The 14,703-nt window shown below is 34.9% G+C and overlaps 1 protein-coding gene across 1 annotated transcript in view; it reads left to right on the forward strand.

Moving 5' to 3' along the window:
* Positions 1-12,523, forward strand: part of LOC149535748 (uncharacterized) — a 96,337-nt gene extending 83,814 nt beyond the window's left edge. Inside the window, exon 4 of the mRNA XM_089804748.1 lies at positions 11,617-12,523. Within this exon, the coding sequence (XP_089660874.1) occupies positions 11,617-12,033 (417 nt within the window). The 3' untranslated portion in view covers positions 12,034-12,523. The remainder of the gene's footprint in view (positions 1-11,616) is intronic.
* Positions 12,524-14,703: the final 2,180 nt, after the last annotated feature.

Below are 14,703 nucleotides of genomic sequence, written 5' to 3' on the forward strand. Positions count from 1 at the left end.
TAATGCAAAAAGAACAGCAAATAACGTATACATTCTACAAGAGATGAAAAACGGGACTTGTTTCTTGGCTCAACAAGATAAAAATTGGTTGTGGCACAAAAGATTGGGGCTTTTAAACTTTGACAACTTGGTTAAAATCAGCCGTAAAGGAGCTGTAAGAGACACCAAAATTATCAAAACCTCAAACACCATTTGCAAACAATGTCAACTAGGAAAGCAAACAAGAAGCACATTCAAAACTAAGAAGTACTCTACATCAAGGCCACTTCATTCAGATTTATTTGGACCAACCAGGACAAAACGTCTTGAAGGAGAAATATATTTCATATTATTTATTGATGACTACTCTATAATGACTTGGGTAGCCTTCTTAAAAGAAAAATCAGAAGCACTTGACAAGCTCAAAGCCTTCAAAGAACTAGTTGAAAATGAAATGGATACAAAAATAAAATGTTTTAGAATGGATAGAGGAGGAGAATTTAGATCACATGAATTTGATGTGTATTGTGAAAAGAATGGAATAAAAAGGCAACTTTCAGCACCTAGAAAGAAAGAACAAAATGGAGCGGTTGAAAGAAAGAACAAAATGGTTCAAGCAATGTCAAGTGCAATGCTTAATGAATCTAATATGGCCGATACCTTTTGGAAAGAAGCAGTACATACAACAATCTACATTTTGAATCATGCAAAAATAAGAGTAAATCATGGCAAGATAGCTTACAAATTATGGAAATGAAGACCAACATCAGTCAACTATTTCAGAATCTTTGGAAGTACATGCTATGTAAGAAGGGATTAAGATGACTTGGGTAAATTTGAAGCTAGAGCAGATGAAAGAATCTTTCTTGAATATACATCTAAAAGTAAAGCATATAGATGCTATAATAAAAGACTTCACAAGATTGTTGAAATCACAAATGTAAAAATTGATGAAGGAATTGAAAAGATAAAGAAAATGCAAAATACCAAGTATATGTGAACAAGAAGAAGATCCAAAAGATGAAGAAGAAATTGAACAAACACCTTTGAAAGCAAAAACTACTTTGAAGACACCAGCAAAAACTCCTTTAAAGACACCACCAAAAACACCATCAAAATTTGTCCTTACCTATCTCCTTGAGAATCATGGCTTTTAATTTGTACATAGAGATTGAACTAGCATCTTGAAATACAAGAGGAGAATTACAAAAGGATTTTGAAGAGGATAAGATAAGATAAGATAATTTTATTAATGTCCACAAGAAACCAACATAGTTTATGGGACTGAGCATACCAACAGAAGAGCCAACCAAGCAGAAGCACCAAACGGTGACTGAGAAGAAACAAAAACAAGAAACAAAACAAGAAACAAAACAAGAAAGAAGACAAGGTAAGGCACTAAGGGTCCTTCCTTGTCGCAAAGAAATCAGTAATAGAGGGGTAACCCTGTGAACGGTCCATAGTCTTAGAATGCTGTGTAGAATTGCTGTAGGACTGTTGCTGCTTGGAGAGACTGGTACAATGTCTAACTGATCTTATCTTATCTTAAGGAATTCAATCTACTTTTTTTGACTCGGTAATAAATTTGATTTTATTGAAGTAGGAAAAACATCACATAAAGTAAGTACATTGAAATTTCTACGATGGAGTCATTGTGCTGACCAATCCATCCAAGATAAACCCTAACCTCTAACCATCCTTGTAGACTCATTTACAGAGCTCTGCAATTGTCATTTTTGTTGTCCTAAAATGGAGATAATAGTACGAAACTTTTTCAACTAAGTTTTGCATATCTCTAAGATAATCCACTACTTAATTGGCCAACATTGATTAACCAATCCTTCCCAATTCGTGCAGTGAATCCATTTACTGAAGGCTTTCAATAAGTCCTTTTTGTTTTTTCATTTTATTAGCCTATGCTAGATTTTTGAAGCCTTCAAAGACCTTATTTGCACTTTCGAGTGTTTGTTTAGTTTGTATTTTTTTTACTCTCTTGCTTTCGGTTTTCCCTTCAATTTGGAATCTTAGGGATTAATCGGACTTGTTAGTCAAAAGGTATGACCATTTAAGTACCCAAAAAGTGGACTCTCCAAGCTCAATTGCATATTGAAAAATAGATGTTATATTTTAATGTTGAGTTGCATTTTTTGAAAAATATAACTTAAATTCACTTTATGTTATGTTTTAAAGTTACTTTATGACTTAAATTTATCACTTAAGTTATTATAGTGCACTTATGTTATATTTTGATGTTGAGTTGCTTTTTGATTTTTCATTTAAATGACTATAGTGCACTATATAGTCTAATTTAATGCTGAGATTTACTTTAATGTTTTATTTAAAACATCGAAGTAAAATGTTGCTTGTAAATAAATATGTACACATAATATATAAACTATATAGTGTAAATGTTCTATTTGACCCTTTTAAAGTGATATTTGCTCAATAATCAATTAGACATGTGCTAAATAGAAAATTTAAGTTGTGCAACTCAATGTCTTTTTTGAAATGTGTCGCATGCAAATGCATCTAGAGAATGCAATTTTCCTCTTGCATGCAAATGCAAATGACCATATTATGCAAATGCATCTTTAGACTGGGGTTTTGTCTTGTCCAACCCAAATGCATCAAAGTCAAAGCATATTTTAAAACATGCAAACACACCTGGAGAGTGCGATTTGCACTTAAAGGCAAAAATAAAATATGTTATTGCATTTAGAGAGTTTGCTTTAGGAGTCAAAGCTTTGGACTTAAGGCAAACAAAAAAAACACATTTTAAAACATTAATGACACTCCAAGAGTGCGATTTGCATTTAAAATGCATTTTTCAGCCAAGGCGCTCCAAGAGTGCAATTTGCACTATAAACTCACTTTGCATATGCATTTGCTTCATGCATTTACCTACCTAGAGTCCGATTTTTCTCATAAGCGAAAAATGTTGGAGTTCAAAGGTAAAATAATACATTTTCTTACATCTCAGGAGTTCGATTTATCATTGAGAGCATGTATACATGCAAAATGTCACATGTTAAAGGGTTGGGAGAGTGTGATTGCACTAGAAGTCACAAATGTAAGTATTTTTAATTCATGCATTTGCATCTAAAGAGTGCGTCTTGGCTTTTGAATGCATGTAAATGCTTCTATAGACTACATTTTTCCTCAATGCCAAAAACGTCTCACGCGTTTGGCTTTCTAGGGCATGATTTGCATTAAAAACGCCCAAATACATGCATTCTCAAAAAGTGTTCTACATGTATTTGACTTTGGCAATCACATTTTGACGTATTAAAGCAAACACACCCATGCTATTCGGCCTTCTAAGTCCGATTTACACCAACAACATTTGAAGGAAGGTCCCAATAACATTTTGGTCTTTCATGCACATGCTTTTGCACTTGGAGAACACAATTTGCATTGAAAACTTATATTTTTTTGAAGGCTCTTGGTTGTTGCATGCATTTGCATTTGGAGAACCCGATTTTGGAGAAGACTTGTTCATCCAAACTTCTCTATCCTCCATTTTTGGCTTATTGAGCTCCAAGTAAGTAGAAGGATTCAACTTTGTTCGTATTTCTTACTTGTTTTGCTGAAATATTGCATTCTTTGGTTCATTTTTGTCCATTTGTTCAAATGCAGCCCTAGTTTTTTGCTTTTAGTTTGAAATCTTCTTCTTGTTGCAAATGTAAAAGTTTTCCAACTCCAAAAACAAATTAAAGGTTGTGAAGTTTGAGTCAAAAGTAAGAGGTTAGTTTTTGTTTTGTTGTTAGTTTTTCTTTCTTGTTTGTTGGTTGTTTTTAGTTTGTTTTTGGAGAAAAGTTGAAGTTTTTCACCCTAGAATGCAACTGCATTTCCATGTTTCCATCTCCCACACTTCATCCATTTTTCTAAATTCACTTATTTTCCACTTTCCCATACACGTAATCACACTCTTTACATCGAATTGCATATTTTACACAATGTAAAATAAGAAGTTTTCACCACGTGCAATGATATCTAGAGAACCCGATCGAGGTGAAAATTCACATTTTAAAGCACCCAAATTCTCATATTCTACATACCCAAATGCCTCCAACTTGCATTCCTGACCATTCCCAACAAAAGCCCTATTTTTCCCACATGTAAACCACCATTCCAAACCTGATTTTGGCTATTTTTTCTCAAAATATAACCTGTTACATTAATCTCCAGCCATCACATGTGTGTCACAAGTATCTATTTTATACTTGGAACACCTACCTTTCATAGATCCACCTTTGCAACTCAAGAACCACACTTTGCATGGATCCAATCCTATTAGATGAAGTATTCACACTTTGGAATTCTCATGTTGCTGCGAACTCTTCAAGTCAAGTTATGTTAGAATTTCTTCAAAGAATAGAGACATCCTGTTGAGAACACATGGTTCGAATCTAAAGAAGCAATATTCATGTGGTCTCCACTTTCCTAATGACAGCATTAGAACCGGACTTGGTGTGGGAATGCGCCAAACATTTTGATCCGGAAAAAAAATTCAGTTAAAGATGTTGATGGGAAGGTTGTTCTGGGTTTACATCCAGACATCATTAGGAAGGTTTTCAAAGTGTCAGAAACTCTAAAATGTGCAAATTTTCCAAAGAAGAATTCTCAACAAATGTGGAACGAAGAGAAGCTTGATTACATCAAGTTTTTAAATGACAACTAGAAATTCATCACAGAGAATGCAGTGATGCAGAATACATGAACTCCCAACTTGATGATCATCCAGGATCACACCATCGAGTACAAGGCCTTTGCTGATAATCTATGAGATTGATTCATTCAAAATCAACTGCTTCAACATTTTCAAGTGTTTTTCAGCTTTGTAGTTGCAGAAGATAGATTATGCATAAGCTGATTGCATGTAATCCAATAAATCTTCTTTCCTGGTTTGATCGAGTCAAGGTGTTTGAGTTGCTTCTGCTTTTTTCTCCTTTCTCTCACTTCTTTTTCCTATGCCCCTCTCATTGTAAAAATCATCTTTATTTTTAGGCAAGAGAGCTCTCATAAAATTGTGCAAGCATAACTTTGATTGTGTAGTACCAATTTTGAAGAAAAGTGAATACAATGAAATGATTGGAGCTGAAACATTGATCGAGAGCAATTGTGATCGTGCAAATTAGAAGCTTTGACTCATGTTGTTATTGTGTATTTAATAATAGAACACACTGAAATTAAGAAACAATCAGAGTCGAAGCTTTGACTGGGAACAATTGTGATAATACATAGACTGAAAGCTTTGATTGTAGCTTGTGTTATCATCTCAAATTCATGAAATAAGTTAGAATATCCCTACTTTTGGAACTCTTTGTACCCCAATGGTAGAGGTTTTTCTTAGAAAATAGACAAAAACATGACTTAGAGCCAAACCGGTATGCTTTCAATCAGCCTTTGAGTTGGTGTTGGTTTATTGGTATAACCTTTTCCAGCTATTAGATAAAAGTGTAGTTAGAGATTTAATCTTTCTCATTACTCGCTCTGTGGGTAAGTGGATTCTTTCCTGAAAAATAAGAGCAAAGAATATTGGTAACACCCCTTACAAAATCTCTCAAATTCTTGCTTACCTTGAGTTGATCCAAGGAATGGTGAGAAGGGGGAGCCTTCTCTTCAAGATAGGAGAGATTTTGTCACATACATTTGGTGGTCGACCAATTTTCCAATTGAATTTGAACAAATTCTGGGTTGCAAAATACCCACCCAACAATTTTTACAAAAAATTATAGAATCACAATTACATCAAGAACCAAAGAAAAGTGTTCAATGGAGCCTTAACACTTCAAGACACGAGCAGGGGTAAAATCATGAAAGATTCTTCACAATAACTATTTTGTAATTGAACCACAATTGTCGACCTTTGATTGGCATCATTTCTTCTTTACCTTCTTGATTATTAATACACTATTAAGCATAAACAAAATGAAAGGGAGCCCAACCTCCTTCTAGATAGTGTTATGTGACAATTCGTTACCCCATTTTACAGTTGCAAACAAAACTAGCAGTTTAACATGCTGCCTTGAAGAGTAGATTTAAAAGCAACTCAACCATTCTTTTAAAACAGCCCATACACCTAAGTAGTTTGAATTTTTTTGTAAAAACATCAAAGAAACAACAAAGAAGTTAAAAATGAGACACCAATCCACATAAACCACTACTAGAGTAAAAATGGAAAAGGGAAGCACAACTTGACTTCATCTGAGGGCACGTGAGATAAGCCCCTAGATCCTTGCTCTTAGCATTGCATTAAATATGTCTTTTGACCAGTACTTTTCTCCTTTATTTGTCTCTTCCCTAGTTCTCCTCAGCTCTTGCAACCATTCCTCATCTTTTGCATACCACCCTACCCGAGCTTTCATCTGTGCAATGTCCATGTCAATTATATATTGCATGACCAATAGTTTTAGAGCGTACCAAGCTTTCGTTGCCTCCTTGGAATGTTTATGCCCTAGCCTTTCATCAAATGTCCAAACAAATGGAGTGTATTTTGTGCCTTAGATTTTCTCAATGCCAGTTTGTTTCTCACCCAGATTTATGCCAATGCCAGGAATTGAGACATCTACAATTTCATCTGCCTATTAGAGCTTCTGTAGGAACCAAATCAATCATCATAAACCTGACAATGTCCTTATCTTCTCCTAATTGTGGAGCCCATGCCATAATCATGGAATAAATGTTTGTGTTGGTGCAATGGCCGTTTTCCAACTAGTAAAAGATTTCTCCAAGCAACTAATCAACTACATCAGTAAGTCTATGATGGGTGAATTTGAACATTTTGTTCACATGGATTCTTCTGCTATGTCCACGGAAGGGATTCTGTTGTTTCCTACACTGGAGGGTGAATGCGGCTTCCATTTTTCATAACTCCCAAGCTGTTTTTCTTTGTAAATCCTCTACAACTTACAAGGTTTGTAGGTTTGAAGGCACACACCTCTATTTTTTAACGTGGTTACTGATGGAGTGCATTTAAGACTCGTCACATCCATCATAGTACTTTATGAGGAATGACAACTCAACTCCATTGGCTGCATGCTGCATTAATGGAAGGGGAGAGGTGGCTAGATAAGGGAGTAGGAGAATAATTGTTATGTTACTTTCATTCCTTCCATCTGACATCAGAATAATTTTCCATGCCAATTTCAAGGATGATAAGGTTCAATGCCCAATTTGACATTGTGTCAACCTCTTTGTTCCCATTTCTTTTTATGTATGAGATCTTGTAGCCCTCTAGGGATGTCAACTCATCATTGATTCTGGAGATGTAATTTTGGAGATGCTTTGCCTCCAGTCACCTTTAATAATGGCATTAATAACTATTTGTGAGTCACCTTCAACATGTAACTTTGCCGCTCCTAATTTTTTTGAGGCTTTGATTGCCAAAAGAGCGCTTCAGATATTGTCATGTTATTTGTTCCATCCAGAATACATTTGCCTCTACAAATAATTTGATCCCCCTTTGCATCTCTGATGATCAAGCTTGCTCTAGAAGGGCTAGGATTCCCTTTAGAGGCACCGTCAAAGTTACACTTCCACCACCCTTCTTGGGGTCTTTGCCACTGGACCACCTCAAGAGCTAGTAGGGAGAGGGATGAGCCCTAGAATGCCCATTCATGGTTGGAATTCAATCTACTTTGAGACAAGAAGGAAATTTTGATAGAAACCTATAGCATCATGCTAGGTAAGTATGGAAGTGTAAGAGCTTATAGTTGTAGGCTTGGGGAATTACTTGTAAAATTTAAAAAAGAGCCAGTAGATGGTAAAGAAAATATGGTTCATTGAATACTTTATTTCTTTATTAAATAAAGAATGAAAATTATAACACCTTTATCATACACAAAAGCATGTAATTGAGACATGGACACAGAAAGTGAGGACAAGGTGTCTCCACAATCCAAAATTTAATGGATTGAATGGAAGTAATAGATGAAATCTGGAACAATTCAAGCTCTATGCTGAGACATGTTTTAAATGATAAATTAATTGAAGGTGGCAAAATAAAATTAGCAAAGAGCCTAAAGAATTGTGGTGAACAAATTACCAAAGCAAAGGTCACACTAAGCTATCAGTCACAAGAAATGGTTTTGGTGATAATTGTTAGAATATGGTGCCATTCAATATAAACGTTCCCACTCTTTGAAAAGTAAAGAGTACCCAAGGGGAATAGTTCACTTGACTTAAGTTGCAAAATAAAATGCATGCATCTTTGATTGGTTAGCAAAATTAAAAAGGTGGGGGGTGGGGCAGGACGGAGTTCAACAATGTAGTAAATGGTGAGACTTTGCTAGGGATTGCCGCAAAAGCCAACATGAAATGGACTACTTTGAAAATGTCATGGAGTTGGAGACCATGAGGATGTCATGTCCAAAACAAAAAGCCAACAACAATATGATGATATAGGAAGAGAAAATAAAATATTGGCAATCACTGAAAGCCCATTCTAAGATGTTTGTGTCCCTAGATTCATGTTTTGAAGAGAGACTTGATAAAGCACAAGAACTGAAGATCACAATGGCAAAGAATTATCTTTGCTCCAACAAACATGCAAGTATGCCTAGTGATAGGTTGCTGTTGGACAACCATACAACCATCCAAGGTAAGGGAAATTGTAAAAGTAAATTTTAAAGTTTCTACTTGCTTTTGCGTACAAGCAATGATAAAACCAATTCAAATTAATATAATCAAATAACTGTACAAATTCCTAGTGTTTGGACAAGAAATTGTATTTATGGCATCTAAAGAAGGATTTGACAAGTATTTATTTGCCTATCATATGGTTAGCTGCTAAAGGTTTTTGTCCTATGGCCAACAATAGAAATTTGATAGTAAATTTTGAAGAGGCTTCTTTACAATCTTCCCTCGCATGATCTTCTTCTTCCTGCTCTGCTATATGGCCAACACTGTCTCACTTCTCACTATGTGATCCATCTAAAGGTTTTTTTAATGGTATGTTAGATGTAAATACTTCCATCTTGGTCCCTATAAGATCTGACAGCAGCTTGCAATGTTTGAATCTTTTGTACTTCCTTGCATATTTTCCTCCTCGGTGCACTTGTCCATCGTACGATTTGACTTCTCTTTTGCTGCATTGTATGTATCCCTTGTTGATGGCTTGCATTCCTTACACTCTGCTGCACAGTTGGATCCTTTATATTAGTCTATAAATGTGGTTTGCTCATTCATATCTTGTTGATCAATTTGATAACAGTGTTGCTGTTCTATATATGTGTATGTACCCTATTATAGCTGAAATTGAATCTTCAGTTGCCTCCCAATAACCTAATGAAATCAAACAAGTGAGTTATGTCTACGAGTTGATGAATTGGGAGAAGGGTCTGGAAGAACACAGGATTTTCATGTTGGGTTTCATTTTGAATTGTGTGAAGACCTGTTTAGTGATTAAGTTCCAACAGTGCTCCAAGTTCATTTTTTTCTAATAGGTGGGGTTTGGAGAGAACCATATGAATTACATGATTTTTTTACCATGCTATTCTCTTCCCCACTCTAGGTGTGATCCACCTGGGGTTGTTTTTTTAACATCTTCTCACATGAATTTGTTGAATTCGGAAAAAGGGGTACAAATTTATTAAGACAGAAAGGATTACAACAAGGAGAGCTCAACAAGGAACTCTGTCCTCATCAACAAGTTCATCAAATTCTTGTAACAGATCAGGGGGTAGCTGCCCCCTATCCATAATATTCCAGACCCGGTGCATGAATAGAAGCCTATTTGGCCAAACAATCAGCAGCTCTGTTCCATTCGCGAGGAATGTAAATAAACCTAATGAACTCAAGAGAGGTACAAAAGAGAAGAGTCTGATTGACAACAGTAATTAGTTGCCAACTAACATCCTCAAGCTCCTGTGCAGTAAGCAAGTTCACCACCACCTGGGAGTCAGATTCACAGATAATCTTGCGCCATCCTCTCAAACAACACTGTTCCACAGCATACAAAATGCCCTGAGCCTCCATGAGATTGTTAGTATGGTAACCCTTATGCACTGAGAAAAAAAATTTAACTTCATCAGAGCTGCAATGAGCCACTCCCCCAATACCAGCAGGTCCTGGTTTCCCCCGGGAAGAACCATCAGTGTTAATTTTAAGAACTCCATGATCTGAATTTTGTAATTCATAGGACAATACACTAGCTGAGGAATTTCATTTCTTATAAGAAGCTATTGAACAATGTTTAAACAAAACAGAGTTGACCATTCAGAATGGCTGACAAACTAGGTTCTTAGTTTAAGTCAGAGCTTATAAAAAATGAACAAAGTCTATAGTAGAGATGTATGCCTTCTACTCAGAGTACATGCTTTTAATCTATCTAAGACAACAAATAGACAAATAACTTTTGGTAAGAACTTAAAGAGTCACCACCAAACGTTGTAGCATATTGTGTCCTTTAGTGTTGGATAAGGACGAACTTAGGAGAAGATTGAAAAGCTTTGTGGGATTTATTTAACTTTGAAACCTCTCCGGTCAAGGTAACTTATTACTGGTGAGTTGAAGTTCAAAGTTCATATATAAATTGGAAATCTTAGGTTATGAACTAAACAATCTGGGTTGGATAGTTGTTTGATCTTGTGTCCAACAGTCAAATCCTCTGTTAAGAAAAGAAGAATGTAGAAAAATTGAAAAATATTTTCAGAATGTCTGTAACTATGACTTGGATGACCTGCGGTATTTTCCATATAAATCCCTAAAGGAGTTTTCACCCATTGATTGGAGAGAGTTATTTCTTATTTCATTTGTCCATTTTCCATTATAGTTTCACTTTTCACCATTGAATCTGGGTAGTGTAGCACCTCTTCCAACATGTAGAAATTTTGTAAGAGTCGTATCCTAAATTCATTGTCTTGGACAAAGCATGTAACACACTTTGTGCAAACATTCAAAATCTGCCTGCCTTTGATTTGTGTTCAATGCTTTTAGCCAAAGCTTCTGCATTAATTCAAAAATTCAACATTACTGTGCTACGACAACACCAAACTTTGGACCAATACTTTACCAAAAGGGCTCAATAGCCGAAGTCAAAAGGAAGACTAGCTGGCTTAACTAAAATTTAATTTTGAGAAAGCAAGGGAAAGCATTGGATAGATTCTCATGAATGTCTTTTGGCCTTCCTATCTTCAGAGCAGAGCTCCAACCTTCCATCTCTCATGCAGCTCTGTGTTTGCCAGGTGACATTTTCTCAATTGTATTATACTAGTTTGCTCGTGCACCCCTAGCAAACTTTTACCAATGGATTTTGTATAAAGTTGAAGATCACAGAACACCTGTTTATGATTGACTGTAGTTTAACCTTGATACTGATCATTACCAGGAAGACTCATGATGACTATTACTGTAGTATTAGTTTTTGGCTATGGACTTGAAGTAGAGTTTGGTAAACATAGCATTAATGGTTAGATAAAACTGGAACAAAAGCCACATTAGTTGTAGGCAAAAGAGGCAACATAACTAGCTCATGTAATTATCATCTAGAATTCAAAATAATATGTTTTCTTTAGCTCAATTATTTGTTTGCTATTTCTTTGGTTGTGAGTTTTGCTACAAATTGTCTTTTGTTAATGCTTATTAAATTGCTTGCTTTTGACATTGTCACTGACCTGGATTGAGCAAGATTTGCAGGCTTTAGAGAAGTTTATGTTTGAGCAGTCCCTTAGTTCGGTGAAGCAATTCATTGCAGTCCTGGAGAGAGAACTTGAAGATTACCAAAGACATGTTGCCTTCTATGGTAAGCCAGGTGATCCGAGTTCCAGAACCAAATCAATTGCAAACTGTGAAACTGATAAACCAAGTTTGGTTAAAGATTACAGAGGTGAGGTTATTGTTAGTCATGGAAGAGTAAATGATCATAGTTCGGACAGGCTGATAGATTCAAGGCATGGATGTAGCCTAGATGTCAATAATTCTTGCTTAGTTTCAACAGCAGAAAGTAAGGAAGCTAACTCTGAGTTGGATGACCTTGATATGGACTCTCTAAAAGAGGAAGATCTAGATTCTTTCTCAGGATCAGAAACTGAAGGAGGGGATTACCCTACATAAAATCTTCTAACAATTTCCATTTCGCAAAAGAACTTCTATTGGGTTTATCTCAAACTAGAGAGTTGGAGTATGCTTTCAGATGATCACCTACAGGGAAATAATGAGTCAATTTATCGTATTCCATCAGATGAAGAATTCAACAGATGATCATGAATTATGCAACTGGGGAGAAGAGACAGAGAGAGGTTATTGTTTATTTTGGACTGCAAGCACATTCTGGCTCCAAGCTGATATTTTAGGTGTAAACAGTACATGTTGATTATGGATCACGGTGTGATTGACTTCAAAGATCAAAATGTAAAGGTCAAATTTTGAGGTAAACAGCTCAAAGGAGTAGATTTTTGTTTGTACATTGCAAACTTCACAAAATGTTAATTTTTTTCCGTACATCGCAAACATGGGGAATTGGCTATGAAGCCTATTATTTCTACCTGATATGATAGTTTATTGACATTTATTAATTAAATTGAAAATCGAAACAGTTGTTCCATGACTTTAAGTTTAATTAATAAATGTTAAAAAGCAAACTCAGCATAATCCCAATTTCAAAAAAAATTGTATTTGTCTGCAAGTTGGCAGAATTTTACACGTGATATTAGATATAGCATATTTTAATGAAGTTCCCATAGATTCCAAGCAAATTTGAAATTTTTTTGTTAACTCTTTTACGGACTGATATTCGGAAGATTCATATTGATTATAGTTTTCCAACCGTCAAAAGTTGAATAAAAATAATTCAAATCTCTTACTCTGGCGCAATTCCTTCATAATTTATAATTATTTCCTAGAAAAGAGTAGTTGTAAAAAAGTAAATCATAATAGAGTCATAATTATTCCTGTCAGGAATATGCACCCATTTTTGGCTGAAAATAATTAACAATGTAGTTTAACTTGGGCGTGATAATTTCCAATATTAAATACGATTCAATAATACCTTTATAATTTGAAATATAAATTAAATATTTTAAATACTTCCAAGGAAATTTAGGACGAGGGGTCCAGTTGAAAAGTTCTATCAATGAGGTGCCTGGCTCCATTTGAGGATGATTCAAGTCATTCTCTGCACATTTTCATATTTGAGTAGGACATCTAAGACTTAACTTTTTGGTTTGTTCAGGGAATGAAAACACGTTGGACTTCCACATTTGGAATCAAGGATGAAAATCCCGTTTGTAATCTTGGCTGATTTCATTTGGAGATCACGATTCTGCTATTTTATGGAAGTGTTGAAATTCGCTACAGTTTTCATTATTTGTTTTCCTAAACATTTCATGCAAAGTGCCAGTGGGCAATTTAGGTTTGCAAGAGAGTGTTTGTTGAATCATTGTTGATTTATATATGCTGTTGTTCATTATGAGCACCATTGATGATTTATTACTGATTGATGTTGAATTTGTTAGCATCACCTAGTCTACTATTCAATTGCAACCTTACCATCCACAACACAACGTCAAAGGAGGGGTGTCTGAGAATACAAGGTGATTGCAACAATTGTAAAGAATCAAATGAACTATTCTTTGATTCTAGTTTGTCTTTTAAAAATCTATCCTGTTTTCAAACAATCACATCTCATCAATGGGCTCTTGGTCTATTGGTGAAGTTCAATAGCTCACAAAGAGTCCACCAAGGATCAAGTCTTCGAGTGCAAGACTTGAAGACATCATAAGGGATGAGGCCGAGCAAATTTGGTAGTGTGGATGCTCCTTAGTCCTTGGCTCTTAGCCTAAGAGGTTTCAGGCACGCGTGGGCTCGTATCGAGTACCTAAAACTTGTTAAAATTGAAAAACATGCAAGTAGGTATTATAGTTGATTTGGAGCTTTTGTGTAATATCTATAGTTTTGATCAAGAGTTTTATATAGAAAATTCATTGTGATTTGTAATTATGAGATTCAGATAATTTTGGGGAGTAAATTGATCTCTTGAAAAATAATGTTATTAAAGTAATGAATTGTGGTTCATTATTAGATTTAGTTGATTTGTTTTCATACTTTTTTTTAATTTTCAATTTGAAAATTTAAAAAATAATGAATTTCAGGAAAATTATAAGTAAAACATTATATCTGTAACTTTTTTGTTTTGTTTCTAGTACATTCTCAGTGTGCACTTTTTTCCACAATGTCATGTCTAATGTTTGGAGACCTATTGGTGATATTAGAATTTGCATAAGTCACCCACATTGAAATGATATTGTATTGGGATAAGCAATTGGAGATTTTAATATCCCCTTTCTTATATAGAATTTATTATTATTAATAGTAAAATGATATAATTTTTTTTAATGATCAAAAGGGTGTGAGACTACAATGGGAAGTGTCGACCTTTTGAAGGTTTATCCTGATCTCCTTCCTTGAATGAGTATAAAGTGGGGGGAAACACCAAGGAAAAGGGACAATTAGTATTTTTAAACATTAGAGTCAACACATGAAAAACATCAAATCAACATACATATACAAAAACAAGAGTAAATCAGGCTTGTCCAACATGGGCCTTGAAAGCTACTCAATATAAGAGAACAAACATTAGAATATATATATGTATGTATGTAAAATTGAACAAAAAAAATAGAATATGTGTATGTGTTCAAAATAGACAATTACTAAAAATCATACCAAATAGTAAACCAAAAAAATATTAAAATCTAAAATACATTTAAATGTTACCTAGTGACG

Source organism: Cupressus sempervirens, chromosome 10, assembly GCF_028749045.1.
Source record: "Cupressus sempervirens isolate cs-2001-9-10 chromosome 10, ASM2874904v1, whole genome shotgun sequence".
NCBI classification, from domain to species: Eukaryota; Viridiplantae; Streptophyta; class Pinopsida; order Cupressales; family Cupressaceae; genus Cupressus; species Cupressus sempervirens.